The 16,833-nt window shown below is 42.0% G+C and overlaps 1 protein-coding gene across 1 annotated transcript; it reads left to right on the top strand.

Annotated features, from left to right (window-relative positions):
• The first annotated feature begins 11,884 nt into the window (after positions 1 to 11,884).
• On the top strand, positions 11,885 to 15,201 carry MAS1 (MAS1 proto-oncogene, G protein-coupled receptor). The gene is made up of 2 exons (XM_002188998.7): positions 11,885 to 12,255; positions 14,002 to 15,201. Exon 2 carries the CDS (start codon positions 14,039 to 14,041, stop codon positions 15,026 to 15,028), a length of 990 nt encoding a protein of 329 aa, XP_002189034.6. The 5' UTR covers positions 11,885 to 12,255; positions 14,002 to 14,038; the 3' UTR covers positions 15,029 to 15,201.
• Positions 15,202 to 16,833: the final 1,632 nt, after the last annotated feature.

Here is a 16,833-nt window from a genome sequence, read left to right as displayed (position 1 = left end):
TGTGCTTTCTGAGGCTGTGTCTCAATGCAAGGAGGCTTGCCTCAATGCCTCTGTTGTGAGGAAGGGCAGGGTACTCAGCTCTGTCACTGTGACCTTCCCCAGTGTGTCCCGGGTTATCTCCTGTCAACAAACACCTTATCAGTCTGCTTTTAGAGACCTAGCAGTGAATGTGCAAGGGCATTTTTAGAGAATATACATAAGAATAAAACCCTACCATTGCTCTTTAAAATGAGACTATAAAAAAATGAAGTTTGGGATGAAGTCTTTATTTTGGTGCATTTGATCGCTGAGTGAAATGGCAGAAGCCCTTTAGGCTGTTAAAATACTTACGTGTGTCCTCTATTTATTAAAAAAGACACGGAAAAAAATTGACAACTAGGTGGCATTGACTTAAAACAATAAGCCAACCAGTATTATAATTAGAATTATTTCTCTTCTCTCGAAAGCTCAGAAAGTGGCTCAGAGGCATTTGCTAAGACTTGAGTTATGGTTAGGGTGCCCACACCTCCCATCCCATGTCCTCCTTGCTGGGGCTGAAAGTGAGCCTTGTGGCGGCCTCATGTGTTTTTTGTTTCCTGTGAAGGTGGAACTATTGGCATAAGGATGTAGTCTTGCTATTACAATTGGTTGAGGCTGCTCTGGTCTCCAGGGACTCGCAGGAGACAGCCACCTTCTGTCTCACACAACTCTTGCTTGCAAGACCTGAAAAGTGAAGCAAATGGGGTGCTGAAGGCTCCACTGGTCATACAGGAATGGAAAGTCACAGACACACTCATAAACTAGATTAAAGCCAAATAAACAGACTTTATTAGTACCACTCCTGCACAAAAAGCGCTTGAATCCGGAATTCCCAAGGGCAGAAGAGATACAAAGGAGAATATGCTGACTTTTTTTTTTTTTTTTTTGCACTACACTGAAGTAAGATCATTAATGTGCTCAAAAAGGAATGCAGGACTAGAAGGGAGCCCTTTGCAAAGCTGAATTTATTGTTATTACAATTAAGAAAAACCAAAAAATCCCATCTTTAGGCTGATCATATTCTTTCCTGAAAGTACTCAGGATTTTCTGCCTCTTCCTATTCCAGGCTGTCCAGAAGCCATAGTCCTCTGCCACCAGATCAGTTTCCAGCCCAGTTTCACTGTCATGCTACAGGTGATGCACTCTTGTCAGCCAGGCCAAGTCACTGTGACACTTCTAGATAATGTTCAACAGAAGTAATCATATCATTTCCTAACTGGAGGAAAAGAGCGTGCTTCACAGGCAGTTTTCCTCAGTTTTTTGAAGCAAAAACTGTAAATCAACATTCAAACAAGTGTCAGGCTGGGTCCTGCTCTCAGTCAAGCCAAGGGATGAGCTTTGCTGGAGGTTTCAGTGGGAGCTGCTGTGGTAATTAAAATGTGTTAGACATAATTATTTTTATCCTGAAAAACGCCAGCATACTACTTCTTGCAGACAATGGGTACTTGTGCACTTGTGCATGTGAAGAATTGCAGACACTTAGTGGCAGCCACCGTGCTCATGGTGAGGGAACCCCCAGCTAGTTCAGCTTATGGCTTCTTTGCCAAGCGTGTTAGTGGTGTTCCAAGTCTGTAGATGAGCCATGAGGGAGGAAAGTGAAAGATAAAGCTGAGGGGGGTCACCACATGCACTTGGATAAGCTCTGGGGCTGATGTAACTAGAGGAACAGCCTAACGCCTCCCATAAGGTAACATTTATTCAATGCTCAGTGCATTTAAAGAGTTAAAGTGACAGAGAAGGTTTTCTTTTCTGCCTAAATTAGAAAGAGAAGAAACTTCTGAGATTCCATGTTTTGTGTGTATATCTGTGTCCTGGAAGACCTCTACCAAATAAAGACTCTACATAAACAATTGGGCAAAAATTAATTTTCCCCCTGAGGTAGAAGGAGCACGTTATAAAAAGGGGTGAAGGCAGCCCCCTGGAGCCAGCAAGTGAGTTTGAAATGAGCATGTAGACAGAGAACTTTAATTGCTAGTGGTGTGACAGGAGAAGGGTCTGAAGCAGGTTATATTATGCTGAGTAGAAATGCAGAAAGGATGTCTGAAGATGTCTGCACTCTCTGCACTCTCCATATTGGTTTTACTCATGCTTTGACAGCTGTGTCTGCACTGAAGTTAAGGAAAAAGTCCCATGCCTCTTTGCCTCGGAGTTTTTCTGTTTGCATCATTCTTCTTTCCATTTTCCCAGTCTCCCAAGTCTTGTCTGGCACTTCAGGTATTCAAAACAAGAAAGTGAACATCTCAAGAGAGAGCTGCTGAAGTGATGAGAGAAAGGACAGACCAGGAAAAAAAAACAAAAAACAAAAACCAACAAAAAGCCATAAAGAAGGAAGAGGCAAATAGAAATACCCCAAACTGTGGACATTGGAGTAATATGGTGGACAAAGCAGGCAGAAGAGTAATTTCAGTACTGCTTATTTTGTTCCTTCTGCTTGGTCCAGTTCAACACAGGGCTCAAAGTTTGCAGCCAATGCAATGGCAGAAATACTATTTTAAGGTCTGTTTGTTTTCAAATCAGCTGTCAAACAGTCGATTCAGCAGCCCAGGCCTTTGCCTAGCCCCAGGAGGACATCTCTGGCTTCTACAGCCATAAGATTGTGCAGCTATCCAAGAGGAGAAAAGACCAGGGCAAATGCCCAGAAAAGAAATGCTTCTCCTCCTTTCCCCAGAAGTGTTTCCAAATCCTCATCTGAGCTTGGCTTCGATATATGAGAAAGAAATGACCCTAGGAGAGGGGGGGCACCTGTGCCTATTCCAGAGAATTCTGACTCTTAAGCAATACTTTCTATGGAAAGAAAGGCTTTGAAGTGCACAAACATGTAATTTGCCTCATGGTGTTACAACAGCCATGCCTGAGAGCAACACCAGGGGGTGATGTGCCTGTGATATAATGATATATTTGAGATGTGTGAGGAACAAGTGAGAATACGAGCAGTGCCAGTTACAGATCGTGCCAGTTACTGCAGTGGGGAAGTGCTCTTGTCTGTGAATAGGGCAGAGACTGTATCTCCTCTTGCATTAACATAAAGACTGTTCTTGAAAGCCAGAAGGGATAATTAGGCTTAATCAATCACATGATTTCCATCAGGGAAGTCTGTTTCAGCACTGACACAAGGAGGTGAACGCTTGAAAAGCCTGGCCTTGTTTTGCCTGGCACAATGTTCCTTCAGGAATCATGCACCTACGGTTTAATGGTCATCCTGAGAAAGATTTATATTTGCAATTATGGAACAGGCAGCACCACCCCTCACCTGTTTCTTCCCAGCTGATGAAAATGTGAAGACTGAAGAATTTAAGCCTTGTTTGAATAAAGTGCCTGAACACAAGCTAGAATTTAGGTGGATTTAAGACATGTTCCCATGCCATCCTGACTTGAGCATGCCCTTCAGAAGAGTTTGTGGTTTGTATATAAATCCTTTGTATTCAGAGCCTGCACCCTGATCCCATCCTGTAGATAGCTGCTTGCTTAAGTAGCTGAGAGGATGCAAGAAGCCCTTGTAAAACTAGTTAGATGGGATCAGGCAGCATCTGAGGCTCATTCCCTGGTTTTGGGCTCACATATTCGGTAGTGTAGCTTAACTCTGCCAAAACAGAATTAGTAGATTCCCACTGAGACTATCACAGGTGATAGGAACAAAAAAATGCCCCATGTTTTCAGATTCTGGCCAGCAGCTACTCATATGGCCTCCTCTGTCCCAGCAGAGTCATCAAACCAACAGCCATGGTGCAAGAGACACGGACTCACTCCAGTGACTCATGTGCCACGGGAGGGATGAGCCCCACTGCCCTGCTGTCCTGATGTGGTGCTGTGTGAGACTCTGCTTCAGGGCTCTGTCACTGGAATTACCTTCCAACTCTATGCTGGCACTCCATCTCTGTGCAGTGTCAAAAGAGAGCTCTGATTTTGGTCTTCATCTATCACAATGTCTCCAAAACTTTCCAGTGAAAAAAGAGCTAGAGATTATCAGGTTGTTTTACAAATCTCTTATCTACTTTTTTCCTCTGACTCATATGGCTTCTACACAATCTCTGTCCCTCAAAAAAATACTCCAATGCCAGAAACCAAGCCTTTCTTCACCTGGGAGAGTACTAAGTTTAATTTTGGAAAGATATGTGCATAAATATTATGCATATTATGTGCTACACAGTCATCTGGGTGATTGGTACACTTGGCCTGATGAGGAAGAGCTGTATAGCTCTGTGACTGACACTTCTCTATCTCCTTCCATCTACCCGTCGTTGGAGGAGGACTAGGAAGTAGCTTTGCTGAGAATATGCCTCAGATTAGAGTCTAATCTCTTTGTACCACAGTAGACCAATCCACATAACAACATAGTTGCAGAAAATTTATTAAGTATACTTAAGTGTGCCCTGAGTCATGCTTGTAAACTCTGTTCCTCCACCTCCCTGAGAATGTGTATTCATCAGTAGGAATGTGGGTGCATATAAACCACAATCAGGCATTAAAAGATTAAGCCAGGATCAGAGAGAGAGGAAAAAAACCAGATATTGAGGAAGAGAAACAGGATAGATGATACAGAGCCACCAGCCTTCAGTCTTTTGCATGTAGGTGCCTTGTGAGCAGTGAAAGTGCTTTGTTGCCAGGGCTACATCCCGTGGGACTGTGTTGGCCTGGGGGCTGGTGGTGACCTGAATATTTCTACTCTGCACAGCTACCTCTGGCCCACTCCATCCCACCGTGGGTGCACAAGCAGACACAACTCCCCACCTGGGACATGCTCTGGAGCCCTACCTGCATCTGCCTCCTCTGCAATCAGCAACACTGATTGCATGGCCAAGAGCCGCACAGAGATGTTGGTGTGCTGCTCATAGGGCAAGGAAGATCACAGGTCCTTGTCATCAAAAGATAAAGTATGGCCAGGATAAAAAATGTAGTCCTGGGAGATGTGTTCAGTGGGAAATAGAGGCAGCAGTAGTCCCTAGAACACCTAAATTCAAGGAAAATATTTTCTATTAAATAAAGACTGAAACTTCAGTTCACTCTGAATATATTTTAATTGCTGGAAGTCCCTGTTAAGGAAAGGGAGAAAACAGTGGTCTTTAACCCCTCCATCTCAGTGGAAGAAGGAAACTTATATTTTGATGCAGGAAGAAGAAGAAGAAGCAGAATGCCAAAAAAACACAGAGTTTTTTAGGACATAGAACATTTCAGTTTCTTTATCTCCAGCTGCAATTCAGTTTGTTGTTGTCCACTACACAGCTTATTTAGTGTTATCTCAACTCTGCAGGGCGAATTCTTTGCTACCAAATCAAACTATGAATAAAAGAGGACAAGTCAATGCTGTTTCTGAAAGCAAACTGATGACATGTTTAATATAGGTGTTAATGCTAGAACTTTGGCAAGATGTACCACTACATTACTGTAGGAGACAGAAATCCTGAACCTGAAGTCCTCAAGAGCAGCCGTTTTGCATTTGTAGGGCCTGAATTATTACCTGGTTTAATTACATGGATTTCCATGTGATGACTACCACAGCTTATCATCTTGTCCCATTTTTGCTGAAGGTATAAAGGAGAAAGTTGAAAAAGGTGGAAATATATAAATAAAAAGCCAAGACGTCTTGTTTTTCCTGTAATATAATCAAACAAATGTCTCATTGTTTTTGTGAGGTTGAAGCAGCAGGTAAATTCTTTGTATTTTAGTATTTATATTACTATATTAGATAAGTGTCTCACAGATTTGAAGTTGGTCTCCCAGTGCTCCCATGCTACTCCCATTTTGCAGAGGAGGAATTTTGATGATGTTGAGGCAGTCTGAAACAGAGTAATCCCAGGCCTCATGATTTCTACCCTCAGAGTCATTGTCTTGTACTCTTGCTACACTTAAACAATTTCATTTTTCAGAAAATAGAGTGGTCTTTTTTATATTTTAGGACTCTAGATCCACTCTCGATATATATGTACACTTGACAGAAGAGCCGTTCAGTGTTTTCTTTCAGTGACCTTCTGACTTCATGCAGTAAACCTACTGCATGAGCTTGTTTTGCACTTTTGTTCGAGATGCATCACCTTGAAAAATAAAAATTATCTCTATGTTTTGTCTTTGGAAAGAGACGAGTATTAGAAGCAATTTAGAATTAATAGAAGAATTTTACTCAAAAGAAAATCTTTAGCTACTTGAGAATCTTCATTTAAAAATTCAGCATTTGGGAAAAATCCTAAAGCAGGAGGAAATATTTTCCTTCTGCAATGATATTTTGATGCACTGTGCTCTGGTTCTTCTCTATTAGTCATGCTCCCAGCTGGAGACCAAGAGAAAAGAGGATTGTAATATAAAGTCATATTCCATGGTGCACTGTGGGAGGTTCTGTTCAAAAAGGAGAAATGAGACATGAGAAAACTGGGATACAGTTTCCTGCAGAACCACAATGTGATATACATGCACCCATCACAACACTGAAATTTTGATTTTTAAAATATTGAATTAATTCACAGACCTTTAGACCACTTTTACAGTTCTGATGGAAATTCCTTCTTTAAACCCCAGCAACACATAGTAATACACACCTCATTCAGGCATGTCATTATAAAGCTCTTGTTGTTTACTGCTTATTATCTAACTAGAGTCCTACACAGTAGTTCCATTTTCAGCATGTCATTAGATGACTTGCAGAGATGTTGCCCTAAGGAGTTACAGACCTATCCTGTCTGATTCCAAAGAGTGTCCAGAAAGGGCTGTTAACAATTTCTGTGTCATCTACATTATTTTAACTCCTGGTGCCTCCATACACCAGTTATCGTCCTTTTAAACAGTTTTCCAGTACAAGGAATCCTCAGCAGTATAGCTATTTCTCTTGTGCAGAGGACAGGGACACAAGTGAGCCACCAGACTTCAGGTGAAAAATCCTGAGTGTTCAGTGAACTGACCAAAAGAGACACAGGTTTCACAGTACCATGAATCAAGCATCTTACTTAACCACCTATTCCTGCAGTGCAGAGGGCAAATAAAGAATAATGGCTAATTTCTGTGATAGGTTGGCAATGCATGCAATTGATAAATATGTGATACAGATCAAAAGTAAATAGGGGTAAAAGACAAAAGACAGTACAACCAAGAGTAAAGATTATTTCAGGGTAATCTTTCTTACTAGGGCAGGGACCTGACAGATATAACTTAGTCTGATAAGCAACACTATTGCAAGAAGAATTAGGACATATGTTGCTGGGAACATCCAGAAACAACAAGGGTTGAAAGAGAGAACACCATGGTATCAGACCCTTCTTTCATTAACTTTATCAGTAATACAAAATGTCTTACTCTATATACACTACTGGCTAATCAGCATTCAGAGCTTTCCTCCCAACATTTTATCATAGGAAGCTCTGACTCATCTCTATCATGCCTCAGTCACATTTTCTAATGTGTAACTTCTGCTTTGCACAACTAAAGCTAAAGTGGTTTAAGCTGCCTATTCTAATCATATACGCCAGGTTATTACTGCCATTCTTACCCTGTTGTCTCCCCAGTGGTTTCCTGCATTATTTTACATATAAAAATTGAAAATGTAGAGAGAAAATGCTGTTTCCTGTATTCTTACACTGCATAGCAGTGGTGGCCCTAATGCTTGGCTGCTGTTGGGGCTGCCAGCAGACAAGTGCAGTGTATCTTCTCTTTGATGTGTGATGACCTTGGGTTTGGTGCAAGTATTTGTGGCATCACTGACCAAACCAAGGGGGAAATAAGACTCAGAATGACTTTAGCAAGGGTTGATTTCCACTGGGGAAATCTACCCTTGTTCTTACCCTGTCTTCAAGGTAAGAACAACCACCTGCTATTCATGTTATGGCTGAAGGTTGGTCTGCAGACTGTTGGGGAGCCTCTGAAACCCAAGAACGGAGGAGATAAAGATGGGCATCAGGAAAACTTGTTATTTTGTATTACGTTTTCCCCAGCTCACAGCAACACCAAGAGCTCCTCACTTGCTGATGATATTTTCTCCAATTTGGGAAACTCCCTGCAATTTACCCTGGCTGCTTTCTCACCACCTGTGATGTGACACAGAGGTGCGAGCTCAGATCCAGAACGCCATGTGTGCTGCCAGGCAGCTGGGTAAACACAGACATCTGCTATTGTGTGAATAGGTCTGTACAGCTTCTATAGCCAAATTGGCTGATTTCCTTTCTGCTTGTGGGGCGTGGAGCCAGCTGTGTCCCCCCACACTTCAGCAGTCACGTCGGTGAGCCGCACATGCCCCACCCCGAGGCTGCTGCTGGCATCACCCCTGGGTGCTGAGCCGTGGCTTGCCACCCAGAGCCGTGCAGGTCAGAAAAAAGAAGGTGCAGCTCAACTCAGGAGCAAGAACATCTCCAAATCCTCCCTTGCTCACGAGACAGTCAACCCACAAAGTTAACATGGAAACAAGTCCTCTAACCTTCCACCAGCCTGGGCTGGACACCACCAGAGTAATGGGCCAGACACCTCACTTTGCTTCCAGAGATCTGCACGCCCGCCTGGGGCTCACCTGGCCCTAACTTTTTTTCTGCTTTTAATTACCCTTTTCTCATCAGCATTTTCAGAGCAGAACCTAAAATTCACAAATCATTCAAAAATATCTTTGACAAAGAATAGAAAAGTAATCTGAAAACAGCCTTGCCAAACGATTTCAGGAACCTGTATGCTCCCAACACCAACTATAAACCGCCCTCTCACTATGTGCTTTATTCTTTATTCAGGTAAGGTTCTTCCCTGTTTCCCACAGTACACTTGGCTTTCAGCCCTAAATCCACTTTCATAAGCATAATGTGGTGGGTCTTAACCACCCACAAAATAATAGGATTAATTCACCTCTACTAACTTTAGCTGTCAAAATTTCTCAGTAGGATTACAGGATTAAGCAGGAATCCTTGATTTAGAGCCTGCTATTCCATACTGTTCTCATGAAAACACAATCCTATGATTGCCACTAATAGGATTCTACAATTGACCTTTCAGCAACTGAGCAGCCACCAAGGAGTCTTCAGCCTTACACCAGTTCTGAACTTAGTTGTCTTTGTCTTATGTTTTCTAGAATTTTAACTCCTACCATAACCTTACTTTTACCTATTAACAGATGACCTGTGTTGGCTTCAAAACTTGATGGTAACACATATTTTCACCTTGTTTTGCAGAAAGCAGCACTAAAGCCAGCTTTCACACCTGTTGCCTATAAAACACAATCCATTAATTACCACCCTCTAGGGAGCTGGTATATGCTAGGATCATGGCTGGTACAAGTAGGATAAAAAGATATCCAGCAAGTTCTATGCTGAATTTTGGCTTAGGGTAACCTTAATTCTTAAGTTTACCCCACACCTAACTCCTACTTTAATGACACTCTCACATCACCTACTGAGGAGTATCCATAAGTCATCATGATTCTTCCAGTCTCTGTGAGACTTAAGGGGTCTTAAAACTCTTAGGATCCATGCATTTTGTAGAGTCACAGAATGGGTTGTGTGGGAAGGGACCTTAAAGACCATCCATTTCCAATCTCCCTGCCATGGGGAGGGGCAACTTCCAGTAAATCAGGTTGCTCAAAGCCCCAGCCAACTTGGTCTGGAACACTTCCAGCCATGGGGCATCCACAGCTTCTCTGGAAAACCCATTCCAGTACCTCACCACCCTCACAGTAAAGAATGTTTTCCTAATATCTGATCTAAACCCACTCTCTTTCAGTACAAAGCTATTTCCCTTTGTCCTATCACTATATGCCCTTGCAGAATGTCCCTCTCCAGCTTGTCCTCAGTGTGTCCCATAGTCCTCTGTTTGCACCCTAAAGCCTCCCGTTTAGTTTTTGACCCTCTTACAACCCCTCTTTTTCAGTCTGCCCCCTCTGTTAGTGGTTTGCACCCAGATCTTCAATCCACAGTCTGAAACATAAGCCTAACTCCTAACCTTTGTTAGAGCTGAATAATTAAGGAATGAGTTTCAGCTAGAAGGTGGTAATCACTGAATGACCATCAGGAAAAACTGCACTTCCTGAAAGTGCTACCAAAGCTCATCTCTGAGGGGTTTTGGTTCTGGCTCATACAAGCATAAAGTGGGAGACCTGAGTCCTGGCTACACAGAGCCTTTTTAATACACTGGCACCTGTACCAATCACATAAAATTCTCTAATCTGGTTTATAAATCCTAGGTTGTTGTGTTGTGTTTAATGAATGAATTGGAAGTTCTTTACAAGTTGCCTTCTGCTTCCAAGAAATTGGAGAGGGGAGAACATGAAATTATACAAAGACTCTAAGAAAAATGATAAAAGGTAATACTACTAGCTTCCTGCATATAGGATACTTGCAAATGTTAGTCAATTCAGTTTGCATGCACTGCACAGCTGCTCTGTCGCATCAAGTCAGTGTCAGAGAGAAAGATTTTAGGATAAATTATCATTCATATGACATCTTGCTGTATATTCAGTTTAGATCAAAATTAAAAGAGTTTCCATATTGCCCATCATGTCTTTACTGTCACTACTAATTTATAGTCCCAAGATCAGTTCAAGTTCTACATTGTGCTATTGTAGCGCCCTTGCTCACACCTGAATGCTTAAACTGATTCAGAAACAGCTGCTCCAACTCTTGGCAGCATCTGATATAAAGACTGCTATTCAGACTTCCTCTTACTCCCAAAATCACCAAGGATAAGGTGTGTTTGTGACCCATTCCCCTCAAGACCAGATTTCACTCGTGTGCCTGAGGGAGGTTATGCAAACCAACTGCCTCTTGGAGACTGGGAAGGCAGGGCATTTCCAACTTTGGATAGCAGTGGGCTGCAAAACATGTACCTGGTCAATCTTGACATGTTAACATATTCCTATAATGACTCCCTCATTTATTGCATGCATATTTCCTTTTTGGCGAAAGAAGCAGGTTTTTTCCTTTTTCAGAGGTAGCTTGAAATTTTTGGTCCCATAGGTGTTGAATGTAAGGTAGATTACAACTTGAGTCAACAAAAAACTGTTAGAAGTTGTTTTATTTCACTCTGTTCCTTTCCTAACTTTATTCTGACCCTCCATTTGGGGTCATTTATTTATCACATTAGTTAGTTGTTCTTCCCGTTTGGGGATTTGGTAGATTTAGTGAAACATTTAAAGGAGTAGACCAAGCAAACTCTATCCTTATTTGGCTAAGAATGCCTGTTCTGCTAATATCTGAATATAAAAACAACCTAATACTTGGGACAAAAGCAGGGAGCATCCTCAGGAGACTTTTCAAGCTCCTAGTTTTGTTCAAACTTTTCAAGGGAGACTGTTTAAATCTCTTGAAAATATTTTTGTGATTGGTTGGGTTTTTTGTCTGATTTTTTTTTTTTTGGGTAGCATAATCTCAAGATATAGATTTTACCTAGAGGAATGGATGTATGAGACTAACAAAATGGGCTATTTCTTTCCTCTGTGACCTTCCCTTCCCTTCCCTTCCCTTCCCTTCCCTTCCCTTCCCTTCCCTTCCCTTCCCTTCCCTTCCCTTCCCTTCCCTTCCCTTCCCTTCCCTTCCCTTCCCTTCCCTTCCCTTCCCTTCCCTTCCCTTCCCTTCCCTTCCCTTCCCTTCCCTTCCCTTCCCTTCCCTTCCCTTCCCTTCCCTTCCCTTCCCTTCCCTTCCCTTCCCTTCCCTTCCCTTCCCTTCCCTTCCCTTCCCTTCCCTTCCCTTCCCTTCCCTTCCCTTCCCTTCCCTTCCCTTCCCTTCCCTTCCCTTCCCTTCCCTTCCCTTCCCTTCCCTTCCCTTTGCAACAAAATTGCAAATTTACTTTTTTTTTACATGGCATGTGGTGGCACATGAGATTTTTTTCTTTGGATCTTAACATCCCCAAATAGATTTTCTACTCCCTTCATGTTTGTTTGTTTAAACTAGGTTTCTTGGTACTGTAGCAGCTCAGGACAACTTTCCATATACTGCCCTTCAGTTCCCACAAGAGTTAAATCCCAGGCTTTCAGCTAGATGAGTTGCCAACTACTGAGTGATGCCATTTGAAGCTAAGCCTCAGATGATGAGCCTGGGACCCTTTATTTGGCATGCCTCAGACCTTTGGAGCAATGGGAGGACTGCACACTTCTTTTTGAGTCATGGTCAGAGTCACTGTTTGCTCCCTTTCTTACCAAAGGCAAATGGTTGGAGAAGGTAAACTTCTGCTTCTTCAAGAAAGTTCTTCAACAGCCTCAGGGAAATCTGAACAAACCATGGATGTATCTGGAAGAAGAGGATTCTTTCCATCCTCATCTCTGAATGCTGTCATGAGGGAATGACCTTAGTAAGTCGAGAATTTTTTTCCTATTTATTTTACTCTCCAGAGAGAAAACTCCTTTCCTACAGTGATACAAATTAAGAACTTGCTTGAATATATTCATACTCTGTCGCTTTTCCATACTTGAGTCTTTTAATTCTCTTTTTCCTTTCCTATTTGTTTTAAGTCTTTAAGAAAATAGCTTCTCCTCTCCTTTTTTTCTGTGAACCTTTCCTGTACTTCCAGAAGCATGCTCCTTGAGCACCTTCCCTCTGCCGTTTTTGCAGAGCACTGCTTTTGGGAGGCTTGCCACTCATTCTGGTCATTGCATTTACTTGTTGCATTCACTCTCCTCTACACATCTCCAGCTATGTTGTTTGTTGCCTTCAACTGTCTCAGGTGGTGGCATGGTCAAGAACATCATTATTGTTTTTTGCACAGGTTTAAATGCCAGCAAGGCCTGAGGCTTCCCAGGCTGTTTACAGAATGCTCATTCTTAGGCTGTGATATCCTGTCTTAAGGAGCTGTTTTAAAACCAGGAAATGCAAGGCTCATGAGAGAAATACTATGACTGGGGTGAATGGCTCTCTTTAAATAATCATTGAAGAAGTTGCCCCAGTAAAACTTCTTTACCTTGCATTTGATGTTCTTAACTACTTGACTGTACAGGTAAATTTTCATGTTAATGAACAAGGTAACTTATATGGATTAATCAAGTCAGCTAGGTAAGCTTATTGTCAACAGTTAGTCCCTGTTAACATCAGTTAATCCAAAAGTGTCCTGAATGTGACTGTGTATCATCACAGGGCAGCTGGGAAGTTAACAGGGAATGGTGTGTGAAATATTTATGTGAAAATCAGCAGAAGCCAATGCTACCAACTCTTTGTTTTGAGATAATAGAAGACTTACAAAAGGAGACATTACCCCATAACTCAGCAAAGCAACAGTTAAAACTGTTATAACAATGGCAGGGGACCTGAACAGATTGTGGTGATGATGATGATGATGAACACGATGTGACGAACAACATCTCCTTGTGATGGGTTAGATTTATAATGTTTGCAAGATATCTGCAATCATGTTAAGTGTTTAAAGTGTGTGAACATGTTTAAATTATGTTATACTGTGATAAATGGCACTTAAAGCAGGTAAGAAATTGCTTTCTCAATACAGTGCCATTTTGCCTTTCCTCCACCTCTGTACTTGGAGGAAATACAATGCTGAATAACTACAAATTATTTTTACTTAATTAAATCCCTTTCTGGAAAACGGATGTTGGTATCAATGTTTTTTTTTAAAACCAAAAAAACCTATGAGCCAAGTTCACTTGAAATACATAAGTTTAACTTAAAATTAATGCCATTAACTTCAATAGGAACTGAAGAGACCTCTCTGGGAACAATCTAGGGCTCTAACAAGAGCTACCAATGCCATTTGTCATGACTATATAATGAAACTGTGCAATATGATGGGAACATTGCTTGTCCAAGAGCTCTTTAAGAGAATCTCTTTACCTGTGATTTAGCACTAACAGGCAGAGCCCCTCAGAGAAGGCAGGTCAGGATTTCTGCTAGCATGATGGGCTCAGTGATCTCTAACATTGCCAAGAGCAATTCCAATTGGATTTTAGCTAGCATCAGTATATCAAAGCTGGTATTCCTTTTTCCAAGGCCTTCATGTATTACCAGAAATTGAGGGTCCACAAAAACAGAAGGAAAAGGGGGAGGGGAGGAGCACACAATGCTCACAGTATATTTTTATACATATTTACAGAAGGAAGAGCTGTGCTATCCAAACTTGAGCTTTCCCCATGGATGAGTCAAACATAACGTTTCATCCCAGCGAAGGCACAGAGAACATCTCAATGCACAGAAACATTTCTACACAGGAAAGGGTCTGGGAGATATTGACCCCACTTTGGGTAATTATGATCATCTCCTTCCTGGGTTTTTGTGAAAATGGAATTGTCCTCTGGTGCCTCTGCTTCCAGATCAAAAGAAACCCATTCACTGCGTACATCACACACTTGTCCATTGCTGATATCTCCTTACTGCTTTGTACTTTTATTCTGTCAATTGAGTACATTGCTGGCTTTGGATTCGCATATGGTTTTTACTATTATGTAACCACCACACTATCTATTGTCTTCCTTCTTGGCTATAATACTGGTCTATATCTCCTGACAGCCATCAGTATTGAGAGGTGTCTGTCTATTGTTTACCCCATCTGGTACCGATGCCACCGGTCACAGCACCAATCGGCAATTGTGTGTGCGATTCTGTGGACTCTGTCTTTTTTCATGACAGTGGCCGAATATTTAGCATGCAAAGATGATTCAACCAAGGAGCAATTCGACGACGGCAACCATTGCCAAGCTCTGCTCATCTTCACATGGATCCTGACTTTCATGATCTTCATTCCTCTAATGATTCTGTCCAGCCTGATCTTGGTTATCAGGATTCACCGTAACTCTCTGAGACCCCATTCGTCAAAGCTCTACATCATCATTGTGGTTACAGTCATTGTCTTCCTCATCTTTGCCATGCCCATGAGGCTGTTGTATCTTCTGAATTACCACCACTGGTCATCGTTGCTCAGCCAGCAGAACCATGTCACCATTGTTCTCTCCACTGTTAACAGTAGCATCAACCCCCTGGTTTACTTCTTTGTAGGAAGCAGCAAGAAGAACAGGTTCAAGGAGAGCCTCAAAGTGGTTCTTAGCAGAGCTCTCACTGATGGATTGCGGCCAAGAAGCCAGGAAGTTGGCATGAGTTTGGATATAGCTGAAACAATTTTCTAAAGCTTAGGGGGGAAACTCTAGGGGCAAATAATGGATGTGGAACGTTTAATAAATCACTGCAAAACTAAAAGCATTTTCCATAGAATGTAAAAAGCAGAGGTGAAATAGTATTGTTATCTTTGGTGGCTGAGCAGCGGAAAAACATGGACTAGAATAAAGATTACTTTTTGTTTTTTGGGTTTTTTTTTTAATTTGTATTTTCTTAATTATTCAAACACATGCTACATCCTGATGTGACTATACCAATCAAAGATACCACAATGAAAAACAGATAGGCCAACAGAGAATATAAAAAAAGGACACAGAAATATGTTATAAATAGTGTGACATTTATAAAAGCACCGAGCACCCATAAATGCTATTGAAGTCATCAGGGCCTGTGTGCGTTCACATTTTTAAAAGTCAAACCCACTAAACACAGGATTCACATTACATACTGGGATTTAATTTCAACTGTTTCCAGCTCGCTTAAGTGCGCAAAAGAGCTGCTCCCTGGGGGAAACAGAGGAAGAAATCCACATATGACAGTAAGTCCCCATACATAGCCGAGTATATACAGCATAACTTCAATCTAGCAAGACATTTAAGTATGTGTTAAATGGCCTAATTAATCTGCTATTAAACTTCAGAATTTGTTTTCAAAGTATATGTTGCATAATTTTCACTGACACTGAGATGTCTCTGGGTCCTTGGATAATTCGGTACTTGACACATAGGAGTATCTGGCAACACAGCAATGTTGACAACTCACAGAGGGCTTTTGCCCTAATTAGGAAGGGCGGGGCGGCCTTATCCCCAAAAATGTCAGCATTCCTGTAGGTTTAGGTATTCAAGGAGTCTATGAGAAAGTCAGTCCCAATATTTGCTGTCCCAGCCACGTATGTAGTATTTATCTCTTCTTTGGAGAATATATATTCTCTGTGTGGCCCCTCTGTTTTATATCAACCAGTTTGGAAAAGCAGAAAAAATAAAGGCGCCTCACACAATGAATAACTGGAGCTACACACCAGCCACACTCTTCCAGTTGCCTGCCTCCCTCTGTTGTATGCCAGGGTACTGGGGCTGGTATTTCATGGAGTTTAATTCCCAGGGTCACTTGCCCAGCTATAGCCAAGCTGCAGAGTGCAAAAGACAACAGGAAAGAAATGATGGGGCCAGATGAGCTTTACCACACAGAACATGGGAGATCATGTAAGACAGAGCACTGTGGCACTTTCAAAGAGACACACATTTGCTTCTGGCCCCCATGGAGTTCCAAATTCAGCAGGAACTGAGACTTCCCCTCACAAGCAAAAGCAGCATCTTCATCTTCATCTTCCCGCCAAGTTTCCATTGGCACACTTAATAGCTAACTGGGGAAAGAAAAATACAACCCACCCCTCCTTTGTTGAAAGATTGCCAGTCCTGGAACAAGGAAGTTTGTAGGTTTAGACAGAGGATTGGATGGGAATTCATGTAGAAAAGAGATCTCAGAAAGATAAATGTTCTTTCTACACGTGTCCCTTCCTCCTTACATTAAAGCATTGCAATGTGTCACTGTATAAGACTTGGGAGAAGGAAGAGATTACTCCTACATCTTCCTGAGTCCCTCACTCTATCAAAACCTTTATCTATGACAGCCTCTCCCCCTGTCCCAGTTTCTGTCTTTGAAACTCCAGTCCCAGGCTTGTCACCTCTGCTTTTCAGGCAGTAGATGAGTGGGGTCTGCTTCTCTCTTAGGGCAGAGGTCTGCTGTGCTGCTGGAATGACACATCAGCTGAACTGCACCCCATTGTCAATGGGGAGTGCAGGAAAGGGTGTTTGTG

The sequence above is a fragment of the Taeniopygia guttata genome, chromosome 3 (assembly GCF_048771995.1).
Source record: "Taeniopygia guttata chromosome 3, bTaeGut7.mat, whole genome shotgun sequence".
Taxonomy (NCBI): domain Eukaryota; kingdom Metazoa; phylum Chordata; class Aves; order Passeriformes; family Estrildidae; genus Taeniopygia; species Taeniopygia guttata.
This window is presented reverse-complemented; position numbering and strand designations above follow the sequence as displayed.